The 25,494-nt window shown below is 44.6% G+C and overlaps 1 protein-coding gene across 1 annotated transcript; it reads left to right on the forward strand.

The window, feature by feature from the left end:
* Positions 1-5,181: 5,181 nt before the first annotated feature.
* LOC140721088 (uncharacterized) lies at positions 5,182-20,478 on the forward strand. Its single transcript, XM_073035954.1, has 7 exons — positions 5,182-5,607; positions 9,771-10,058; positions 10,489-10,655; positions 13,409-13,580; positions 13,679-13,744; positions 17,240-17,509; positions 20,444-20,478. Exons 1-7 carry the CDS (start codon positions 5,598-5,600, stop codon positions 20,476-20,478), a joined length of 1,008 nt encoding a protein of 335 aa, XP_072892055.1. The 5' UTR covers positions 5,182-5,597.
* The last annotated feature ends 5,016 nt before the right edge of the window (positions 20,479-25,494 follow it).

Below are 25,494 nucleotides of genomic sequence, written 5' to 3' on the forward strand. Positions count from 1 at the left end.
TTCTGTGTTGAAACGTATCAGCGGCGTGGAGCCGGGGGTCGAAACACTGTCTACGGGGCAGATGAATCAAGTTCTCATCGATGAGTATTGAGGCCGGTCGCGATGCGGGAACGAGACCGCCAATTTCCTATCGGTGAGTCCTGAGTCCGATCCGGAGGGGGGAAGCCCGATGAGATGAGCGGGATGAGTTGGTGATGCCGGACTAAACCCATCCGTTAAGTTGTACCTGGGGCACTTCATCTCCATCACCCGGCCCGGTATCAGATCCAAGCTTCGGCCGGATCGATGCCTGGGGTCGATAATTTTCCCAGTACACTGGAAGGGGCCATTCGGCCTGTTGTGTTCTTGCAGACAGAGAAGATTAAACAGATTAATTACACCGTCTGGACACTGATTATCTCATTGTTACAGTCAGGAAAGAGGTACAGAAGCCTGAAGACATACACTCAGTGATTCAGGAACAGTTTCTTCCCCTCTGTCATCCGATTCCTAAATGGACATTGACGCTTTAGATATTACCTCACTTACTTAATATACAGTGTTTCTGATTTCGCACATTCTTTTAAATCTATTCAATTCATGTAATTGATTTACTTTTTTATTTGTTAGTACGTTCAAGTAAAATAATAACAGAGTGTAACAAAGCATTATGCTTACAGTTTGCGCATGGAAACCGTCATTGAGCCGGTTGGAATGTTTCTGTTTTATTTTATCTTAGACCCGATGGGAGGGTGAGAAGTGAGAACGTTCAGGGTTGTGAGGATCGTTTGTTTTTCGGCTGCTTTACTGAGGCAGCGGTAAGTATAGACAGATCAGTGGAGGGGATCAATGATTTGTTCTGCTGGGTCCACAGCCCTCTGCATTTTCTTAGTCACGGGCAGAGCAGTATCCATACGAAGGTGTCAGGGATATGGATGGGATACTTTTCATGGTGCGTTGATAAAGCTTGTTGAGTGGAAAACAACATATACCGAACTTCTTATTGTTTGTTCTGGCTTTGTTATTTTAGAACCTGTTAGCTAGTATCTAGTGGTATGTGTGTTGGCGCGTGTTCTAGTGGACAAGGTATCGGACTACTAACCTGAAGGTCACTGGTTCGAGCCTCAGCTGAGGCAGCGTGTTTGTGTCCTTGAGCAAGGCACTTAACAACACATTGCTCTGCGACGTCACCAGGGCCAAGCTGCTTGGGTCCCAGTGCCCTTCGTTTGGACAACATCGGTGGCGTGGAGAGGGGAAGGCTTGCAGCTTGGGCAACTGTCGGTCTCCCATACAACCCTGCCCAGGCCTGCCAATTGTCCTGTTATTCCTGGAAATGTGTTCAGTACACTTGTTGCTAAGGAATGATCAGTTTTATGCATGAGGAGCATCTGATGACCCTGGGCCTGTGTTCAGTGGAGTTCAGTGGGATGGTGCTTGGGGGCTGGGGGTGTGGGCGGCGGTAATGATTTTCACAACTGAATAACGACAAGCCTGGATACAGTGGGAATGGAGAGGATGTCTCGATTAGACGGAGAGTCTGGGATCTAAGAGGTTAGATTCAGAATAAAGAAGCTTCACTGTAAAAAAGTCAACTAAATAGAGAGAGTACAGAGGAGATTTACTAGAATGTTACCTAGGTTTCAGCACCTAAGTTACAGAGAAAGGTTGAACAAGTTAGGTATTTATGCTTTGGAGTTTAGAAGGCTGAGGGGGGACTTGATAGCGGTATTTAAACTTATGAGGGGGATAGATAGAGTTGACGTGGATAGTCTTTTTCCATTCAGAGTAGGGGAGATTCAAACAAGAGGACATGAGTTGAGAGTTAGGGGGCAAACGTTTAATGGTAACACGAGGGGGAATGTCATTAATCAGGGAATGGTAGCTGTGTGGAACGAGCTACCAGTAGAAGTGGTAGAGGCAGGTTCGATTTTGTCATTTAAAAAAAATTGGAAAGGTATATGTACAGGAAAGGAATGAAGGGTTATGGCCTGAGTGCAGTTAGGTGGGATTAGGTGAGACAAGCTTTCGGCACAGACTAGAAGGGCCAAAATGGCCTGTTTCCGTGCTGTAATTGTTATATGGTTATAAAACTGTGATGAGAGAAATTACTTTAGTCAAATGGTTGATCTGTGGAATTTGTTATCACATAGGGTGGGGGAGACTGCCGATGGTTATATTCATGTTCTGGATTGCTAAATAGGTTGAGTGTTACAGCAGGGAAGCAAGAATATGGTGTTGGAAAAAAATCCTCCAAGATTGATTATAGAGCATGACCAAATCACCTAATTCTACTCCTATGTATTGTGATCTGTATCTTATACCATGACAGAACAATGACTTCATTGTATCCCATCATAAATAAGAGAAAATCTGCAGTTGGTGGAAATACAAGCAACACACACAAAATGCTGGAGGAACTCAGCAGGTCAGGCAGCATCTATGAAAGAGAGTAGAATCGACCTGGCCTGATGAGTTCCTTCAGCCTTTTGTGTGTGTTCTTTTGTATCCCATGTCTGGTTTTGAAACGTGTGAAGGACAGTTACAGATTCCTTCACTCGGATTATTATATATGCGTTCAAGATTTAAATTTTCGTTTAATGCTTTGCTCTCTTTTGTATTGTTAACATGCTTCATTATCTCTCTGGTTAAAGTTAGCTCTGGTCTGCGAGATTTACAGGAAGAAAAGTCCACGACTGGAAGCAACCCGCAACTGAAGACAAGGGAAAAACAACAATGAACCAGCCCGAGGACTGAGAGCACCAATTCGAGAGAACCCATCTGACTCGGAGTTTCCATTGATTTAGTCAGGAGAAAGTTTGCTGAGTCTCATTTACCCAAACACTGGTTCTTTAGACATTACATTTTTGTACCAAGGAATAGAGGAAATAGCTTGAGTGGGACTGAATGAGCCTAGCAATACCAGTTATGACTCTATCAGACCCAGTTGCAATCATTCCAGATTTACAAATGTGCTGTCTGCATTAGCTCTGTGAAGCCACGCATTTTCCTTTATTTTGTTTGCTCATTTCAAACGTCATCTCTGCAGTTTCTTTGCTTGTCTGTGCTCGGTCACAATATTCTCAAAATGCGTTGAGAATTTCCTCCCTTTATAAGAGGCCGCAGTTGTTTCCAGCTGTAGTGATTGCAGAAATGTGGAATTAACATGAAGTACAGCAACATGTCATTGACTCCTCTGTCTATTGCAAGCTGCAATGATATACTTGCCCTCGAGTATATCGTCGTGCAAGCCTCTGCTAACAGCAAACCCTCTTGAAGCCAAATGTTCCGGCACCACATTTCATTCAGTCCGAACTAGAAAATGCCAAACAATATTTTACATTTACATACCCTGTCGTCATCAAGTGTTTTTCTACTAATAAATTGTCAGAACCTACGAATCTGTGATTAAGCAGAATTGGGTTTTACAATGAAGTTATTTTCCCATTTGACTCTGTACCAAAGGCACGGGTTATATCTGTTCTTGAGATGAACAAATGTTCTTGCAGCAGAACTGCTGGAGCTGGCAAGGTCGGATTAAACTCAGTCGTTGCGGAATGGGAACCAGTGTGTTTGGTCAGATGATAGAAGAGTTGATATAAAGGCAGATGCAATGTTCAGAGAGACTGTGGAAGGATCGGTTGTGGACAGGGCATCATGTAGTCAGTTGGAAATGTGTTTAATTCAATACAATAAGTATTAAGAATAAGAATTACTTAGAACATGGATGGTACATGTTATCACCATTACACAGACCTGACTGTTACAATGGCAAGATTGGCGCTTGATGCTCCAGGTCTTAGTTATTTCATAATACGCATGGGGGGAGGGGGGTGAAAAGGGGAGAATTGTCTTTACTAATTAGGGATGGTATCACAGCAACATAAACAGAGGACATCAATGTAAGTGAAATTCAGAAACGGGAAGGGGGCTATCATTCAGGGAGTATTCAATAGGCCTCCCCCAAAGCCACAGAGATAATGTGAGAAAATAAGTTGACAGTTTTGGGAAAGGTGCAAAAACAACAAGGTTGTTATCATTATTGACCTCAAGTTTCCTGATGTTGATCCCACCTCCTTGTTCCAAAAGGTGTCAGTGGGGCAGAATGCGTTGCGTGTCCAGGAAGGATTCTTGACATAGTATGTGGATGGGCTAACTGGAGGAGTTGCCCTACTGCATCTAGTATGAGGCAATGATGTTGGTCAAATGACAGATGTCACGATAGGTGACCTTTTTAGATAGTGACCACAACACCCTAACTTTTATCATGGTCATGGACAAGGATAGTAGCAGACGATACAAGGCAGTATTGAATTAGTGGATGGATAGTTACAATGGTATGCGGAGCAACTTGGGAGTGTAAATTAGGAAAACATTTTCAAAGGGAAATGTACAATGGAACTATGAAGGTTGTTTCAGGAACACTTGAATGCGGTCGGGGTAGATTTGCTGCAGACGCAGTTAAAGAATTTTTAAATAAACGAACCGTGGTTCACAACAGATGAGAGCATTTAAGCATTTGGAGAAGCATAATCTTATTACAGGTTGCCATTTTGGCTTTTTGATGGTGAGTGGAGAAAATGGAAGGGGAGGTGCCGGAGATAATTTTCCGCAGTATGGACCAGTCACACACAGAATATCTACCAACATTTGTTTTGACAGAGACTGAACATGAGTCACCATGGCATGGTGCATGGAAAGTTGTGTTCAACAAGACTTCTTAAAGTTTTTCAAGATGATTGTCAATAAGGGTGGTGGAGTGGATGTTGTACATTGAAGTCCACTAAAGCCTTTGGCAAGGTGCCTCATGACAGCTTGGTCTGGAAGATAAGGTCCCATGCGGTACAAAGAGTGGAAGTTAGATGGATTCAAAGTTTCCCTCGAAGGTAGCAAGCAAAGAGTGATGGTTGAAGGTTTCTCCTCAGAATGGAGGCGGGTAACTAGTGGTGTACCGCAAAGCTACAAATTGGGACTTTTGATATTCGTTATTTGATAGCAATGATTTGAATGCAAGTGCACAAGGCTTCACTGGTAAGTTCATGGATGACACAAAATTAGTAGATGGTACTCACGGTGAAGATGATCGTAGCTTAGAGGAGTTGTAAATAGATTGCAAGACCAACACGAGCAGCAACAGTTTCATACAGAGGCTGGTGATTATGTGGAGGGACCTGTCAGAGGAAGTGGATGAGGCAGGCACAATGGTATAATTCAAGAAGCGGTTGGGATGTGAAGATAGAATGAAGAGGCCAGGAGGGAAATGGGCCAAACACAGGAAATTGGGGCCATCTCTGTGTGCACTGTGGTCAGCATTGTATCGATGGGCTGAATGGTTTGTACCTGTGCTCTTGCTCTGTGACTCTATCAGTAGGATGCCTCAGATATCACTGGACAGACGTACAAACGTGGCGTGGGAGTTGATGTTTGGTCTCTAAGCGAAATGCTGTTGGGATACAGAGGACGGCGATACTGTCACATTTGCAAAGTAATCCTGCTCTCTCTGACTCACTGTCTGCTTGTTTTGTGTAATTCAGGACATCACCAGCAGGTGGGGCTGTCATGCACAGCGATCAAAGTGTAAACAAGACGACGACAATCAACAACCGTCAGTCGGAATCAGAATGGCTGCAGGTATGTTCACGGGGATCTTTATAATGAATCTTCTGCCCTGTTGGTACACAATAGTTCAGACGAAGAAACTTACACAGGCGCTAACAGGGCAGAGAAAAGTTTCATCAAGCAGTATCATTGATCCCACTGGTATAGCGGCTTTGTGTAATCAATCAATCCAACAGTTCCAGCGAGGGACCTGACACCAGGCAAATGACTCCGCTCACCAGGCAAAGCTTCACCTGAGTGAAAGAAGCAGGAGACCCTGAATCAGCAGGTTGAGAGTGAAACACTAACAGGAATGTGACAGCGGTGTTGCTTGTTTCGTAAAAGTCCAGGTTCAGGGTTTGTTGCACATCAGGGCCTGTTTAGAGTTGAAAGACATCTCCAACTTTCTTTTATAAAATTTAGAGGCAGGAGTTAAGAGCATTTCCGGGATTTCAGAGATTTTGTGATAATACAACATTTCAGGTGTTGTCAGGGCAGATATCAACTCCCCCCTCGATGCACAAAGTAGATGAGGGGAATTTTCCGAACGGTGTTTTCTGTAGCCGAGCCGTGAACATTGCCAGCCTTGCAAATGGCTGAGGATCAGGAGACACTTCATTTTAGATAAACTTGTTGTCTGCTTTGGTGCATCACTGTCTGAAATGGAGGGGCTACTGCACAGGACCGAGAGAAGCTGCAGAAGATTGTAAGTCTAGTCAGCTCCATCTTGGGCACTAGCCTACAAAGTACCCAGGTCATCTTCAGGGAGCAGTGCATCAGAAAGGCAGGGTCCATTATTAAGAACCCCCAGCACCCAGGGCATGCCCTTTTCTCTGTTAGCATAAGGTAGGAGGTACAGAAGCCTGAAGGCAGACACTCAGCGATTCAGGAACAGATTTGTCTCCTCTGCCATCGGATTCCTAAGTGAATTTTGAATCTTTGGACACTACCTTACCTTTTTTTTAACATTTTTTTTATGTGCACTCTTTCTGATTCTGCACGTTTTTTAAAAAATCTATTCAATATAAGTAATTGGTTTATTTGTTTATTATTATTATATTTTATTCATTAATATTTTTCCCTGCTAGATTATGTTTTGCATTGAACTTCTGCTGCTGAGTTAACGAATTTCACGTCACATGTCAGTGATAATAAACCTGATTCTGATTCTGTTTTAATACCCCAATCCATGTCTGGTTAGTGGCCAAATGGTTAACGTGAGCTCTCAGTATTTCTCTCGTGAGATGATCTGCTACCTGAATTTAAATTCCCAGTATCTGTGAGGAGAGACCTGGTACAACCAATGACCAGCTGTCTCTGTTTCCTGTAGGCATTGTGATGGTGCTCAACTCTGTGATTCCGGGTGGAATTACACAGATTACAGATTACAGCCTGGACACAGGTCCTTCGGCCCAGCTAATTCATACTGTTTTAAATGTCTCTGAGCTTGCCCGATTTCCCAGCAGCTTTTCCCAGATTTCCCTTGCAGACTTCTTCTATCCCTTTTCCTGCTCACGTCTTCTCAACTTCGTAATTTTATTTGTGTTCACAGCCTCCTCTGGCTGCACGTAATTAATACACATCACCCACCTCGTGGAAAAAATGCCCCTTCAATCCCTTTTGAATGAATGAATGAAAGAAATTTTATTTCTGTCAGTACAAGCATAACCAAAAAAAAACCAAACATCATGTTCAACGATGATTTCATAAGACAAAACTAAATAATAAAAAACAACAAGAAAACATAGATATTCTTTAAAACTGACCGAAAGGGCGGAGGCTGAAGCTACAGCTTGTTATACAAAAAGCAGATTTGCAGTCAATCGTCACATCAAAAAAAAATCATCATCTTTTAACACGAAATCCAATTCCAAGTGTCACAAGGTGGGTGTTGGGAGTGGACCCAAAAGCAAGACACAGACACTGAACTTCCAGGAACGGGAGTAGGCGTGAGAAGGAAGCAAGGGAAGTGAGGAAGAAAGGACGCTGGACATGACACAGACCCCGGACGAGACAAGGGTTCTGGTCCTGGGCTAGGACTTAACTAGGATAGCGGAACCGACATAGAACTGGGAACCAGGAGCCTGGGCTTGAACTCCGTGCCAGAGACGGTACAAGAACCCAGAACCTGGGTCTTGACTCGGGCTCGGGCTCGGGCGAGAACAAGACGTGGCTACAGGGCAAGGCACATGACAAGATGAGAACACAAAGCCGTGGCTAGGATGGGACAAGGATCTTGGACGTGACTGGGACTCTAGGAGACCCCGAAGCCTTGACTTGGTCGAGGAAGAGACAGGAACGTAGAGCCTTAGTCGAGGAAGAACAGGAACGCAGATCACTGAGCCTTGCTCGAGGGCGAGTAGGAAAGCAGAACACAGAGTCGAAGGAGAGACAGGAACATGGTACACCGAGCCGGGACCTCTCCTTGGGTACAGGACGTAGTGCAGGGACTCATTACACAGAACGCTGAACACGGCAAGACAGTTCCCAACGCTAGGTAGCGGCCAAACGGTCGGACCTACCTAGCGAATGCGTGAAAATGGACAGTCTGTTCCATACAGGGCGAGACCCCAGGCAGAGGCGAGGCGAGGCTCCAGGCAGGGCGTCGGAGGGAAGAAAGGGAACAGTACTGCCTCAGGGTAACGGCAATGACAACCTGACTTACCCAACGGAGGCAAGGACCAGGAGGGTCAGATCCCACCGTAGGTTAACGGCAAGGAAGAGAGGACCGGATACCGATGGGACGAAACCACACAGAGGCAAGTACAGGATACTGACGAGACGGACCACACAGAGATAAGGACTGGATACTGACAAAACGAACCAGCACCTAAACTCGAACTCAGGGCCACTTAAATTCCCGGCTCAATGACGAGAATCAGGTGCCTACGATAAAGCCCCAAATGAGACAAGGGACAGCCTGAAGATTCGGAGTCTGGAGTCCACGGACCGGACCGTGAGCCGAAACGCGGACTTCACGGACTGGACTATGACACAAGTATCATTTATTTACATTACTCCCATTCATTTAAAATCACGTATTTTTATATTTGTTCATTAAATTATTTTTAAATAGTTTTTTAAACTTGTTGAATGTGGTGAATGTTTTTTTTAATTCTTACTGCAACTGTTGCCCCCTCCGACTGAAATACAATGATTTTTTTACATTTGGACTTATCCTTTGTTTTTGAAATATACATGTTCCTCTTAAATCATGACGACTTTTTTTCATTTTAAACAACCTTTGGATACCTTGTGGTAACTGCCAATTTTTCACTTTATACATAATTTTAAATTTCTGCCCTCGAGTCTCAGACTCCCCTAATCCGGGAAAAAAGACTATCTGCCCTACCTACACCATGATTTTTTTATGTACGTGTGTAAGGGCACCGTTAAAGCTCCCATGATCTGGTGCAAACTGTCCCAGCCGAACCATATAACACAAAAACCAAACAACCCCATCCAGTAATGTTCTTGTCAATCTCCTCTACACTCTTTCCAGCTGAGTCACGTCCATCCTATAGATTAGCAACTGCAAAAGCGAGATTTTAAGTTTAGCTACTAGAACTGCACGCAAGACTCTCCATTTGCCAATAATTTGTACGGTTGTTCCCTGACGATCATTATCCAGGAGACGGGATGGGACCCAGGGGACCAGGCATCATGGACTTCAAGGTTATGGTCAGTCTGTAACCCAGGAGACTGGACATTGTTCGTTTCAAGGCAATAGTCATTCTGTGACCCAGGGGATAAGACAGTGTGTGACAAAGCAAACGGAGAACATTTAATCTGGAGGATTTGACCATGAGTAATCCCGTGTCTTGTCTGTGAGTGACACAGGTGACTGGACATTTTGTGATCCAGAGAGATTCATGTATGGGAAAGATAATCCCAGTGATAATTCCCGCTATCACCTGATGCCGTTCCAGTAATAACCTCTGGTTATCAGTCTGTTCAACTAATGTGTATTCGGTGATCAGTGTTACTGTGTCTGTCCAGTTCTTTTTCTGGGAGTGGATGTGTCCAGACACCGGCTTATCAGGATGGTCACCTGGCAGGAGGTGTGGTTCACATTCACCAGCACAGTCCCACTCCAACTCTGGTTTTTCGGAGTCTCGACTCTATTGCAGACACCCATTGTGAATGCTTGTTCGAGTATAAATCACTCTAAACCTGCTATTCATCATTTACTTCAGGTGGGAAATTAAATCGGGTACAGAAAGTACTCAAGCGGTTTTTACCAGGCGGATCATCGAGGGAAGATGATCGGGACACGGGAAACAAGGTACCAAAGCAGGGTCAGATTGAGAGCAATGTCCCAATGGAATGCGGTCCGGCCGCAGAGGAGGATGAGCAAATTCAGCCCAGAGACAGTGACGTCAGAGACACCGATCAGGACCCTGGAACCAGCACAAGTGAGGCGACTGACGGTCAGCTGGGAAGCTCATTAAACACGGAATTGTCAAGTGCCCAACAAGGAGCAGGTGAGTGAAATATGAGGGTGATGTGTTCAAAGAATGAGGTAGGAAGCGGGTAAATGTGATTCCTTGTTGGAGGGCTGGTCAGAGAGGGAACATCTGTTGATGTGGTGCATGTGGTGTAGTGAGGCACCTGTTACCCCACTACAGGAAATGTGCTACCTGCTCTGAGGATTTCCAAGATGTGTATCGGAGGAAATGCAGCTGTCTGGATAAAAGAGTATTTCTAGGATATGAGTTATGGGAAAAGTACTCACCAGGATGGAGAGAGTATCTCTGGGAAGCGACTATCATTGACAGTCCCAATATTTATTGCCCATTTTAAACTGAAATCAGCAAGTGGGTGGGACGGTGGCAGAGACAGGTTTCTAGTGAATGTGGTCCTTCTGGTAACGTCATGCCCAGCGCATTGATGGGTCGGTTTTTATATTCGCAGAGCCGGTGTTTACAATCTCCGACCTCCTGGCACAGGGGGAGGAGTATCGACTGTACCAACTGACAAAGTACTACAGAGACAGACTCAAACAGGCGATTGAAGAAAAGGTTGAAAGACTCGGTTGGATGTTGACAAAGGAGGGACATCTCAGCAGAGAAGAAAATGAGGTGAGTGTATTTAGTGTATTGTTACTGAACTGCTGATATCAGAGGGAATAGTGATCAATATTAATCTCCTGCACGTTCTAGGAGTTCGACATGACAATGGAGACTTTGATCTCCGACTTGTCTCCAACAGATCTGGTTTCAGCTGTTAAGGTGGGGAGCACTGGAAACTGCAGGTTCAGCGTCACCTTTTCCTCTCATACCTGCTGTATTTATCAGTGTGATATAAGAACAGTGACTGCATATCTGGACTGTTGAACAGGCAGTCAGTCTAAAATTAATTTTGTATTTTACCTGTACCGTCGGTCAAATTCACCTCAGTTCATTAATCCAGGATGAATATTAAACTGTCGGATTGTAAATTGGGCAAAATGGCTTCACTGCTGTACTTGAGCGAGGGAAACCTGCTAACCACAGCACAGCTTGTCTGAATTCCCAAGCAATGAGTGGCTGACTTGTCATAGTCATAGAAAAGTACAGTACAGAAATAGGCCCTTTGGCCCATCTATTCCATGCCGGACTACTGAAACTGCCTATTCCCAATGACCTGCACTCTACACCCTTATCATTCATATATCTATCCAGACTTCTCTTAACCGCTTGTACCACTTGCGCTGCTAGCCGCTTCCACACTCTCGCCACCCTCTGAGTGAAGAAGTTTCCCCTCATTTACCCTATCTGTGACCCTCATAATTTTGTGTACCTCTATCAAATCACCCTTTCATCTTCTGCATTCCAAGGTATAAAGCCCGACTTGTTCAGTCTTTTCTTATACCTCAGGTCCTCCAGTCCCGGCAACATCCCTGTGAATTTTCTCTCCACTCTTCCAACCTTCTTTACATCTGTCTTATAAGTAGATGATCGGGTCTGCACACAATACTGAAAAATAGGCCTCTCCAACGCTTTATACACGTTCAACATGATATCTCATCTCCTGTACTCACTATTTTCATTTATGAAGGTTAGTGTGCCAAATCCTTTCTGATCTATCTACCTTTGTCGCCACTTTTAATGAATTATGGACCTGTATTCCGGATATATTGTTCTACCACACTCCTTAGTGCCCTACCGGTTACTGTATGTTGTGCTTGTCTGCATTAAATTGCATCGGTCATTTTACAGCCCATTTTTTAGCTGGTTTCGACACCACTGCAAGCTTTGGTCGTCTTCCTCACTCTCCACCACACGTCCCCACTCTTGGTGTCATCCGCAAATTTACTGATCCAGTTAACCACATTTTCATCCAGATCATCGATATAGATGACAAACAACAACGGACTCAGCACTGATCCCTGTAGCACCACACGAGTTACAAACTCCCAGTCAGAGATGCAACAGTCTCTCACCACTCTCTGCCTTCTTCAGAAAAGCCATTGTCCAATCCAGTTTACCAGTTTACCTTGAATGCTGAGGAACTGAGCTTTCTTGCCCACACTCCTTTGCGGAACCTTGTCAAATGCCGTGCTAAAGTCCATGTAGACAACACACACATCCTTCGGTTCAACAACTTTCCCGGTAACTTCCTGGGAAAACATTAAGATTGCTTACACATGAACTACCACTCACAAAGCTGATATCTCATGACACCAAAAATCAATAGGTTGTCCTAAAAGGACATATATATCCAAAAAATGGTAAGCTATTTTACATTATTAGCCAGGCTACATTCATATTCTCTCTACGTACGGCTTTTTAGTTGCTTTCTGTTGTCTAGTAAAAGCTACCCAGTCCTCCAGCTTTCTACTATATTTTTCTATATTCTATGCCCTCTCCTTTGCTTTTGTCCTGGCATTGACTTCCTCGTCAGCCACGGTTGATCATCCTCCCTCTGGTATAATGTTTCATCTTTGGGATTATGTACCTCTACCTGCGCCTTCCGAATCGCTCCCAGAATCCTCATCTATCCCTGCTCTGCTGTTGCCTCTGCTAGTGTCCTCTTCCATTTTTGTTTTGCCCAGCTCCTCTCTCATGCCTCTGTAATTCCTTTATTCCACTGTAATACGGATACCTCTAACTTTTACCTTCTCCTCTCAAACTGCAGTGTGAGTTCTGCTATTTTATGATCACTGCCTCTTTATTTACCTTAAGCTCCCCAATTAAATATGGTGCAATACACAACAGAGACTCCAGAGCTGCCTTTCCTATAGTGGGTTCAACCACAGGCTTTTCTCAAAAGCCATCTCAGAGGCATTCTGTGAAGTCCCTCACTTGGCATTGACCTGATTTTCCAAAGCTACCTGCATATTGAAATTCCCCATGACTATTTTAACATTGACCTCTTTACATGCCTCTTCAAATTCCCACTGGAATTTGTAGTCGACAACCTGGTTACTGTTCCATCAGAGTAATTTTTCCTGTGCAGTTTCTTCACAGCTACATCGTCCAGTCCGATGTCACCTCTTTATAAGGACTTTTATTTTTCTAAGAGAACAGAGTCAACCCAACCATTTAAGTATGTATCCATAGATGTAAGCACCCAACAATGATCTTATTTCAGCAACGATACAGTGATGCCCGCCATCCATTTCTTTTCCTCTCTCACTCTCCCCCTCTTCCGTTCTTGTTGTGGCATCGTTTTGCCGTAATGTTGCACATTGATGGACAAGTAAATTAATCATGTTGAATATACTGCAGGGTGTCAGTAAATCCCTATTCTTACACAATATAGATTTAGAGTTTCATTCAGTTACTGTTTCCTGCACATTCTCTATATCTGTCTGTCTGCTCCACAATAAGTCCATTGTTTCCTTTTGTAGAAAGTCACTGAACTGACAGAGAAAGGAAACCGGACAGAGGGTTCCAGACTCTTCCTCAGTTTGGTAAATGGCAAAGGTTCCCAGGCCCGGAGGGCGATGTGGGAATCCTTTGTGACATGGAGGTCTGAGTTACCAAAGTTGGACAGAATACTGAGGGAAATACAGGAGCTCGGTACGTTAAAAACACACACTGAACACAAAGACACATTGAAATAAACAGTTTTAATTATATTAGTTCTATTTTCATGGACATTATTTTGATTTAAACAGGTCCTGATCCACAAGAATACATGAACATTGCCCAAGGGTTATCTGAATTACCCTCTGACCTGATAGGTGAGTGATGTTCAAACTCAGTTTGAACCAGTTCAAATCAGATCTGAAATGTTTGACTGTGACTTGATAGAACCTGGGAATCAAAGTTCACCAGTAATCATTCGCTGATCTCTGGTTCAGGGTACAATATCCCGTTGCAGCCTGAATATTCTACCATGCATATTTCCACTAATCCAGCTGGTGGCCCTGGTGAAGCCTTCACTCCATGTCCTAACGCTCTGGGAATGCCCATACACCCCAAGCAGGCTCTTGATATTCTGTATCGTTCAGTCCAGGGGACTTTTCTATCTTCAGATACTTCACCTTCTCCTTCGTAATAGCAGTTGCAATCAATTCTGTCCGCTGATGCTCTTTACATTTTGTAATTTCGCTAGTGACTTCCACAGAGTTTGTCTGGCATTTCCTCTTCACCCGTTACTATATCTGCAACATCATTTTCCAGCTATCCGATAGCGACCCTCTCAATTTTACGAAACTACTTTGGTGTTCTCTTCTATATTATTGACCGTACCCTTACATTTCCTGCACATTTCATGTGTACATCTAGAAGAATGTATATCATAGTTGCCTCCGACATGACCCAGAAAATAAATTACAGGAACCCACTGCACTGTGAAAAAAATACCCACGTGCTGTAAGTTTACCCCATCTCATCCTAACCAAATGCCCTTTGGTATTAGATACCTGTCATATGTGAAAAAAACAACAACAAAATACAGGCTGTGTACACAAACTCTTATCTCTCAAACTTGTACACCTCTGTCAGATCTCTATTCTATCAACAGATAAATAAAGTAAACAGAGTAAACAAAGCAAGTTTATCAAACCTCTACTTGTCTACATGCCACCGAATCCAGGCAACACCCTGATGAATCTGTTCTGCACCCTCTCCAATCCTTCCAAGAGCTGGACAATCAGAAGTGAATACAATACTCCAGATGCTCCAACAAACCAGAAGACCTTGGAGCAGAACTAAGCCATTCGGCTCAGTGAATTTGCTCTTCAATTCCTCTCTACCCCATTATCCCAGTAAACGTTGACAATCTTCCTAATCAGGAACATATCGACCTGCATTTTAAATATACTCAATTACTTGTCATCTTCAGCTGTTTATGACAATAATTTCACAGATTCACCACCGCCAGTGAAAGAAGTTTCTCCCAGTGTGGTTCCCCGTCAGCAAGGGCTATTCCCCGCATTTATCAAGCATGTTAATTTTCTGTATGAGCCTCCCATGTGGGACCTTGTCAAACACCCAAATAATATCCAAGCAGACAATATCCATGTGTAACTTCATCCATCACCTTTGGCACCTCCTCGAAGAACACAATCAGGTTGGCAAAACGCTACTTCCCCCGCCCAAAACCTCGCTGCTGAACCCCAAACCACCTCAGACATTCTCTCTTTCATATTCCCATGGGGCAGAAGATATAAAAGGCTGAATGTATGTACCACTAGCCTCAAGGACAGCTTGAATTCTGCATTTATAAGACGATTGAAAGGTCACCTACTATGTTATTATTGGCTTCTCAATGACAAGACAATTTTACATATAATATTGTAATATCATGCATCTCGTAACTAATTACCACACACAGATAGCCACAACAAACATACAGAAGTGTAGTAAGAATACAGTTTGGGTGTGAACGGATTTAAGGAGCAACTGATAATAGATTATGCAATTCTATAGCAAGCCCTGGGGAAAGCCGAAATCTTTCAATATTATATTGTCTATCAAAAACCATTTGATTCTGTCCCTCGCGTGTATAAGAGTAGTTCCTAATATATATAAGATGCACCCAATCTTTGTGAAGTTTCTACAACATCTGATGAAGCAGTGACTTATAATAATCGCCATATTAACAACCACCGAGGAACAACCACTGTTATCAAAATAAATGGAGACATTTTCCAGAGCGAATTACAAAGCCCACTATGGTTGTCTAATTTACTGAAATGGGCACAAAGCAGGTATCAAATCAGAAAAAAATAATGAACAGATTATACTTTGACACAGCTATTCAGGGATGATCGGAAATTAGTTCTTGCATCACTAAAGCTAACACAATTAATTCAAATAATGGTACTAATTTCCAAAGAAACCATATACAGCATATATAGCTATGCATATTTGTGTGATTCTATAAAATTAAATTAAATAAGTTGTGTAGAAATAGAAATAAAAAAAGAGATTAGTGAGTCACTATCGATGGGTTCAATATCCATTCGGAGACTGGATGGCAGAGGAGAAGTTGTTCCTGAATTGTTGAGTGTGCGTTTTACTCCGATGCTGTACAGTAGTCCCCATGAACCAGACGGTGATACAGCCAGTTACAATGCACTCCAAGTTACACCTGTAGAAATATTCGAGTGATGTTGGAAACTCCTGATGAAATATAGCCGCTTTTGTGCCTTCTTTGTAGCTGCCTTGATATATTGGGGCCAGGTTAGACACTCGGAGATATTGACAGCCAGGAATTTGAAATTGCTCACTCTTTCCATATCAGATCTCTCTGAGGACTGGTGTGTCGTGTTCCCTCATCTTGCCATTACTGAAATCCACAATTAGCTCTAAGGATATATTTTCATCAACGCAAGGAGGATTCAGCACTCCGTACAAGCATATGTAATTCTGATAAGGGGCACACATCACTGAACAGAAATGAAAACATAAGCCATAAAAATGAAGAAACTATCATAAGAAAAGAAAGTTAACAAATGGAAGAGTGTCCTGTCTTGCGTATCCAGTCAGCTGGGACACAATATCCATGGTCGACTCTGATAGGCGGAGGCATCATAATACAGTGCCCCACACTCCACCGGCCAGACTGATCAGTAGCAGTTGCCAAGACTTCACCACCCTCTTGACACACACACGACGCTTATGGTCTTTGCCATTCACGGAGATTCCTTTCCATCTTTCCTCCGCTCCTCCATCACTGAGACTGAAAAATATGCATTTTCATTCTTGTCGTTCCGATGGGCTATCGATCCGAATCTTCACTGTGAACCTGTCCACAGATGATGCCCGACTTGAGTATTTCCAACATATTCTGCTCCAATTTTCATACAAGAGCAGTGGACATCTGTAACCCCCCAGTGTGCAGCTTTGCCAAAATGCAGAGTGTCCTGCTCTCCATATTTCCCCACCAGATCAACATTAACATCGTCTGTTAATGATGCAAACAATGCTTTAAATATAGTGAAATGTTGTTGTAACGGGAGTGCAGTCAGGATTGGAATAGAATATCAGGGGAATGTTCAGCTTCACAAATAACTAGTACCTGAATATGAGGACTGGACATTTTCTGGGACATCCATCACTGTCAGTTCCGGTGTCTGTGAACAGAGTTTTACTTTCTGTCCTAATATCCATGGAAGCATTGAATTACTCCATGCAATTTCAAACACTGAATGTTGGAATGTAGTTATAAAGTTCTTTATCAGATGAGCTATTTAACATTTTCACAATGTTCTCTCTTCCCATGGAAGATGTTCAACAGAAACACAAGGAGACTCTGCGGGCACAAACTGAAACACTGAGAGTGAACACGATCCTGATGAGGGAGAAGGTGAAGGTTTTCCAGCTGGTTGATCGATACGCTGAGCTCACGGTCGTTTCTACTCTTCGAGATCGGAGACTGGTGGAACACGAGCTGCTGGCAAGAGGCAGAGACCACGAGGAGTGGAGAGAGAAACATCTCCGCAGAGAGCTGGAGAAAATCCAGATTGATCAGTTCTTCCAGAGCAGCTTTTCCCGGAGTAAATCCAAATCTGGGAGTTCGTCAGCAGTGGCCGGAGTCCCGGGGATCGGAAAAACAACAATGGTACAAAAGATTGTTTATGACTGGGCAACGGGAAAAATATATCAACAGTTCCAGTTTGTCTTCAGTTTCAAATTCCGCGATTTAAACAGTATTAACTGTCGAATTAACCTGAAGGAACTGATTCTGGATCAGTATCCTTACTTTGGGAATATCCTGAGAGAGGTCTGGAAGAACCCAGAGGGGTTGCTGTTCATATTCGATGGTTTGGATGAATTCAATGACAATATTAATTTTGCTAACAGTCGGAGAGGCACAGAACTTCAGTACGCATGCACAGACCCTGAATTCAAGTGCAAGGTGTCTGACATTGTGTACAGTTTAATCCAGGGCAAGCTGCTCCCAGGGTGTTCAGTGCTGGTGACCACCCGTCCCAGTGCGTTACATTTATTGGAAAAGGCGGAGATCGGGATCTGGGCTGAAATTCTGGGATTTGTTGGTGAGGAACGGAAGGGATATTTTGAAAGCCATTTTGAAGATCAGACAGTGGCAGCAGCTGTTTTCAGACACGTAGAGGAGAACGATATTCTGTATACCATGAGCTACAACCCCTCCTACTGCTGGATCCTCGCTCTGGCACTGGGTCCCTTCTTCACACAAAGAGTCAGGGATCCGCAGAGACTTCCCAAGACCATCACTCAGTTATATGCCTATTATATTTACAACATCCTGAAAAACCACGGCCGTGAGATTGAGAACCCCCGTGATGTGTTACACAGGGTAGGTCAGATGGCCTTCAGAGGAGTGTTTGATAAGAAGATTGTGTTTACAGATGGAGATTTGATCAACTACAATCTGCAGCCTTCCCAGTTCCTGTCCGGGTTCCTGATGGAGCTTTTGGAGAGAGAGGATTCTGCCCGGAGAATGGTGTACACATTCCCACACCTCACCATCCAAGAGTTTGTAGCTGCCATCGCACAATTCCTGAATCCACATCCCGGAGATATCCTGAAATTCCTCATCACAGCCCACAGCATGACAGATGGTCGATTTGACGTATTTCTCCGTTTTGTTGCTGGTCTCTCCTCCCCAATGGCAGCTCGGGGCCTGGAGAAGTTTCTGGGTCCATTTCCTCATCAAGCAACCTGCCGGGTGATTGACTGGGTGAAGGAGGAGGTTAAACGCCAGATTGGAAACACAGAGAGTGAAGCTGGTAAAAGGAGACTCCTGAACACATTGCACTACCTGTTTGAGTCTCAGAATCATGGACTGGCTCACGAAACTCTGGGGTCTGTGAAATCACTTTCATTCAGTGGAATGACAATGTCCCCGATTGACTGCGCGGTCCTGTCTCATGTCATCGGTCTCTGTAATACAATAAAACACCTCAATCTACAGGGCTGCCAAATTCAATGTGAAGGAATCCAGCGGCTGGGACCCGGGCTGCATAAGTGCCAGGAGTTGAGGTAACTTGATTTATCTCTCACTCTGATCTATGAAACTGTTCCATTCTCTTGTTTCAATGTTAAGGAATTTGTGTAAAACTGTAGTAAATCAGATAGTGAAGAATTGTGACAAATGCCCAGGGGATCAGTCAGTAACTCCCCAAGGAAGGGAATCTTCTGTGGTTCATTGTGAAGGGATGTTGGAGACTTCATCAGATCAGTGAACAACGGCCATTGGTTTAATGGTGGTAAATCACAGGAATGACCGTGTTTCTCGCTGCCTGTGACACGTCCATTGACAATGTTCCTTCTCACTGTTACTGACACCCAGACCGACACTGAATACAGCAGGTGGGTCAGAGATTCACACCCCCTTCCTGGTGAGGGACAAGAGATTGGCAGTAGTCCGTTTCAGTGAGAAGGAAAGAAATACCATTGTGTGATAGTCCTCTCCTGCCCTTCTCTATCACCATCAATCCACCTGAGTGACTATGCTCACTACCAGATACCCAGCCCCATGGGCGCACCTTCTCTCCAGATTGTGGGCATCAGTTCCCTTCCCGTGCAATCTATTTCTGCATCCTCTCATCTTGTGGGATTATCATTTCCCATCAGTATCCTCCTGTGGGATCTCAATTCCCCAATCCCCTTCCTCCTGATAGATCTCTCTTCCCCATCCCCTTTCCTCCTGTGGGATCTCTTTTCCCAATTCCCATTCCTCCTCTGGAATGTTTGTTCCCTATCCCACTTCCTCCAGTGGGATCTCTCATACTCATCCTCCTTCCTTCAAACCCCCTTCCTCATGTGGGATCAATCTTCCCGCGGGAGCTCTCTTCCCCATCCTGTATAATTCTCTGGGATCTCTCCTCCCCATCTAGTGTTCTGTCACTTCCCCATTCACATTCCTCCTGTCGGATCTCTCTTCTTCATTCCATTTCCTCCAGTGAGATCTCTCTTCCCCATCCCCCTTCCTCCTGTGGGATGGTTCTTCCTCTTCCCCCTTCTTCCTGTGGGATATTTCTTCCTGATCCCTTTCCTCCTGTGGGATCTCTCTTTCACAACCTCCTTCTTCCTGTGGGATCTCTCTTCCCCATCCCTCTTCGTCCTTCATGTTTTGTCTCCCTATCCCTTTTCCACAGGTGGTGTCTCTTCCACCATCTCCAATTGGCATTTCCCCAGTTACTCACTGTGGGATTTTCTCCAATTCAACCCTGCTCCTTCTGACCCTCTCACATCAGGAACATTTCTCTAACCAACTGGGAATGTGACAGAATTTGTGGAGTTTACAGAGTCACACCGACAGACTATATTACTGACATTCGGTTAATACCCTGGAGCTGGGCATTGAGGGACATTGACTGTGATGGGAACTCCGATCAGTGATTTACTGGAGGGTTTAATGTTTGCTGAAATAGCCGAGTGAGAGACATTCCCTCAGACCCACAGTTTAAAACATGTTCTTCATCAATTTGTCTGTTTATGTTTAGACTTGGGGCGAATAAACTGGGAGATTCAGGAGTGAAACTGGTGTCTGCGGCTGTGAGGAACCTGGAGTGTAAAATACAGAAACTGGGGTAAGTACCAGACTGTGGGAGATTGTGTTTACAATCACTGGGTGTCTGACACTGAACATTAATGTGATGTGATCAGTAATTGTGTTACTGATAAACACTGGGGATTTGTACCGTCTCCTGTCTCTCTGTGCCCTTCACCCTCACTCTCTCTCATCTCCAGGCTGGAGAATGTCGGTCTCACAGATTCTGGTGTCGAGGATCTCGCCTCCGCTCTCAGTACGAACCCATCACTGACGGAGCTGGATCTGAGTGTTAATAAACTGGGAGATTCAGGAGTGAAACTGGTGTCTGCGGCTCTGAGGAACCCGGAGTGTAAAATACAGACACTGTGGTAAGTACTAGACAGTGGGAGATTGTGTTTACAGTCACTGGGTGTCTAACACTGAACATTAATGTGATCAGTAACTGTGTTACTGATAAACACTGGGGATTTGTACCGTCTCCTGTCTCTCTGTGTCCTTCACCCTCACTCTCTCTCAACTCCAGGCTGCACAATATCGGTCTCACAGATTCTGGTGTCGAGGATCTCGCCTCCGCTCTCAGTATGAACCCATCACTGATGGAGCTGAACCTGAGCTATAACTCTCTGACAGACCGATCTGTCCTCGCCCTCCGCCGCCTCATACTGACCCTCCGGAGTCTGGAGCGGATCCAGTGAGTGTTTGTGTTAATGTTCAATCTGATAAAATATCAGCGGATCCGCGGGTTTTCTGGTGATATTTGTCTGTGAGTGTTGTTCAAATATTAACCCAGCGACCCAGGGATGTCAAACTTATCTTAGGTCTCAGACCGGATTGGGCAAAATGCGACTTCATGCGGGCCGGATCAGCTGTGAATACGCGAGTGCTCCCACAGCTTTCGTTGCCTCCGTTTTTTCAACCTGCTCTCATGTGCCTCAGTCTCTGCGAGAACTACAAAGTGTTTCACTTTACGAATTTCGTTTCTTATGAAGAAGATTTCTTAGCAAGCATTATTTTTATTATTGGTATTAACTTACAGTCATAGGCTGCAAGAAAGTTGTGACGAGAGAGAGAAAAAAACGATGCTCTTTTAGCTAAGATTGTTTTGGGAGCCACACCCTTGCCATTAATAAACCTTTTGAAATCGAACATTAGCAGACACAAAAGTAGACCTAACGAAACAAACTGTTAATGTAGGCTACACAACTGCAGCTAATTTTTTATTAGCCTGCTTCCAGCAATCAAACTTAGACAATTAGCACAGTTAGCCTCTAATTTTTATTGAAGTAATCACATTTACAATAATAGAATAGTCAGAAAATGAATGAGTCACAATATTATGACACTCAATATTTTATAATGCATTTTGCTTACATGTCGCAGTGCATCGAACAGTGTCACATTTTTCACTTGCTGCCTTCCAGACACCTGACATCTCTTGGCTTTAACCGGCCTCTCAATATTAGGGACCAGTTTCTGGGCAGTTGTGATTATCATAATGTCATTTAGATGTCTGTGTGTCAGCTGCAAGCGCAGCTTGAATTTGTTAATCTTCATTATGGAGCTGCCTACTCACAGATATATCTTGTCCCGAACATGCAAAGGATCTTTGAGACAAAGTCTGTCATCTCGGGGTACATCGGTCCCAGATATTGATAAAATGAGTCCAGACCCGCAGTCTCAAATCTGTATTTCAAAGTTGAGTTACACTGAATTTCAATTAGTTCCATTTGGATTTCCTCCGGCACATCTGATGCTGTGTTGACGGCAAACGGCGAGCAAAATAGTGAGAATTCCTTCTCGAGCTGAGGGAAGGCTTGGAAGCGATTCTGAAATTCACTTTTCGACCGTGATATTTTGTCGTTGTACCTGCCCATATTGTCATTATTCCCATGAGCGACACGCACAAACTGCAAAGAGGATAAATGAACTGAGTTGCTCCGGACAGCTACATCCCCCACAGGCCTAATTTAATTTGAAAGGCATGAATGCTGTCGTAGTATTCCATAAAAAAATTGTTGCGGCCTTGCATGTTAACATTAAGCACATATAAGTGCTCTGTTATATGCAACAAAAATGCAAGATCACGAAGCCAGTCTGGGTCATCAACTCTGCCACTGGCTTCCCTTTCTCGTTCAGGAATAGTCCAATTTCCGCACGTAATTGAAAATAAAAACTTCTGAGCACAGCCCCTCTGCTCAATCAGCGGACTTCTGTGTGGTAGGGGAAGCCGTGTCCAATATTACTTTCGGACAAGTGAGTTTCAAATTGCCGATTGTTGAGTCCCTTGGCTCTAATAAAATTAACTGCTTTGATAACTACGTCCATGACGTTGTCCATTTTAAGGCTCCTGCGACATAATGCCCCTTGGTGTAAACTACAGCGAAAATTCCAGAATTTCTGCTCTGGATTCTCTCTGAGTTTCACAACAACACCTGCCTTTTTCCCGACCATGGACGGTGTATCATCTGCTGCCACGCTGACAGCGTGACTCCAGTCAACCCCCAGTCTGCCCAAGGCCTCGTCGAGGCTGGAGAAAACGTCTTTCGCCGTTGTAGTGTTTGCGATGGGCACCATCTCCACAAACTCCTCGGTGACGGTCAAAGACGCATCAACACCACGAATAAATATTCCAAATAGAGCTACATCAGTCACGTTGGTGCTCTCATCAATTGCAACAGAGAAGGCAATAAGTGACTTCACTTTGTCTTTTAGTTGACTGCTCAAATCTCCTGCAAGGTCCCTGATTCTCTCTGCCGCAGTATTTCTTGACAAGCTGATATTACCAGAAGCCTGTCTCTTCTCAGGGCACACCAGCTCAGCCGCCGTCAGCATGCGTGCTTTGATGAATTGGCCCTTTGAGTATGGCTTCGACGCAGCAGCTATTTTGTTGGCAATAATATAGCTGGCCTTGACAGCTCCATCATGAGTCTCTCGACTTTTGTTGAACACTGACTGTTGGTGGTAGGTGCTTATGCACAGCGGGTGGTTAACTGCCGCCTATAGTTTTATAATTACACACAGTAAGCTGCCGGTGCAGCAAGCGACACAGACCGCGGTGGAAAAGAGGGCGGCTGCCGTACAGATGCATATAACTGGTGGTGAATATACTTCTTTATTCCCCCAAATCATCCCGCGGGACGGTAGTTTGTCACCCCTGAATTAACTCCAGTCCCCTGCTATTGATACTGTTGTCTGATCTGTTTATTTCATCGTTATTCTTCCATCTGTTTCAGGCTGTACGGGAATCAGTTCAGTCGGACCGGGGAGAAGGAACTGAGATCTCTGCAGGAACCCAGACCCAGACCGACAGTGGAGCTGTGAACATCTGAATATGTGAACATCCCCGCCCGCGGGATGGGGACATTTTAGCCGATTCTCCGCCCTCCCCTTTAACGTCCAACTTTACTTTTAATGGCCGAGCGCCAGGTTTAATTCCGAACGGTTCAAATGGAACTGGCTTCAGTCTCCTGCTCTCTGACATCGGAAGCGTTCCTGCAGTGACGTATTTCCGCCTGCTGTCCAGCAGTGCGGCCTCCGTCGGATGTGCGGGTTTGAGGCTTCCCCACGTAAGATCCGGGGAATCACACAGACAGGAAGAGCCCGGGGCCGGGGCTCAGTCTGGGAAACCGGTGTCCCGGGATGGGATTATCCCAGGAGATAATCCTTTTGTTCACATTGGGTTGAGGACCGTGCATTCGGCAGACTGGCCAATGTAATGGTGTTAATTTGACAAATACCTTAGATATGACACTAGATCCAGGACACAGCCCCCAAATGTAATTTTAATGATTATCAGTTCCCCGGTACGGAGCGAAGGTGAGATCATTCAATCTGTCACCGGTTGTCGTCGGTCAGTTAATTGTGTGTGACTGTGAGTGAGTCGGGAGCAGTTTATTAATTCCCGCACGTCAGCAGCTCACACATTGTTTAATTTACATTTGTCATGATGAAATCAATAAACCACTGTAACTTCCTGTCTTGGTGTGGGATTTGAGTCTCATTAGAGGAGATACAGTGACCTGGGGGATACTGCTGCCCGGTGAACTGCAATAATGGGTCTGAGCTCCTCATACTGGTACAGCAGCATCTCAGCTCCAGGCTGAGGGATGTCAGTCTGGCGGTGTTTGGTCCCCAGGATCTCTTCACTCCCCATCCCCATCAAGGCTGTCCACCGCTTCCCCGCACCCATACGTGTACTATCCTGACCCCTACAGTCCTGCGCACTCTCCTTGCTCTCGCAGCCAAAAACGACAAAAGAGATTGGAAGCTAATATACTGTATAATATCTGACCTGCGCCCACAGAGGTCGTGAAAATGAGAATGGAACAGTAGCAAACAGCATGGGGTGTCAGAGTGAAGCTCCGTCTGCATCGTCCCATCAATCTCTCCTTTAGTCAGACACAGATCAAAGTACTCTCCACAAAGAGACATCAGATATTCCTGGGGTCAGAAATAAAGTGAAGCCTCCTCCTCAAAATATCATCACACTCTCCCAGGGTTAAAGCGCAGAGTGAAGCTCCATCTGCATCTACACAATTCCAGGGACAGAACTACACTGCAGCTCGTTCCACCACCATCTCGCCCCGACTAACTCCCTCGACACCTACCTATCAAATAGTCCCCCGTCAGAAACTCAGAGAAGCTCCCTCCGCAGCATCATATCACACACTCCCCGGATCAGACATAGAGTGAATCGCCCTCCACACCGTCCCATCACACACTCCCGGGGTCAGACACAGAGTCAATCTCCCTCAATACCGTCCCATCACACACTCCCAATATAAAACACACATTGAAACTCCCTCTGCAACATTCCATCGCTCACACACAAGGGCAGACACAGAGCGAAGCTTCCTTCACATATCCTTTCACACGATCTCCCTCCGCACCACCTTACCTCACACTCCCCGGAGAATGCTCTCTCATCATCTCTCCATTAAACACTACAGTTGTTGGACACAGAGTGAATCTCACACCAGCCCAACCCATTACACATTCCCT

The sequence above is a fragment of the Hemitrygon akajei genome, unplaced genomic scaffold, assembly GCF_048418815.1.
Source record: "Hemitrygon akajei unplaced genomic scaffold, sHemAka1.3 Scf000050, whole genome shotgun sequence".
In the NCBI taxonomy this organism is placed as follows: Eukaryota; Metazoa; Chordata; class Chondrichthyes; order Myliobatiformes; family Dasyatidae; genus Hemitrygon; species Hemitrygon akajei.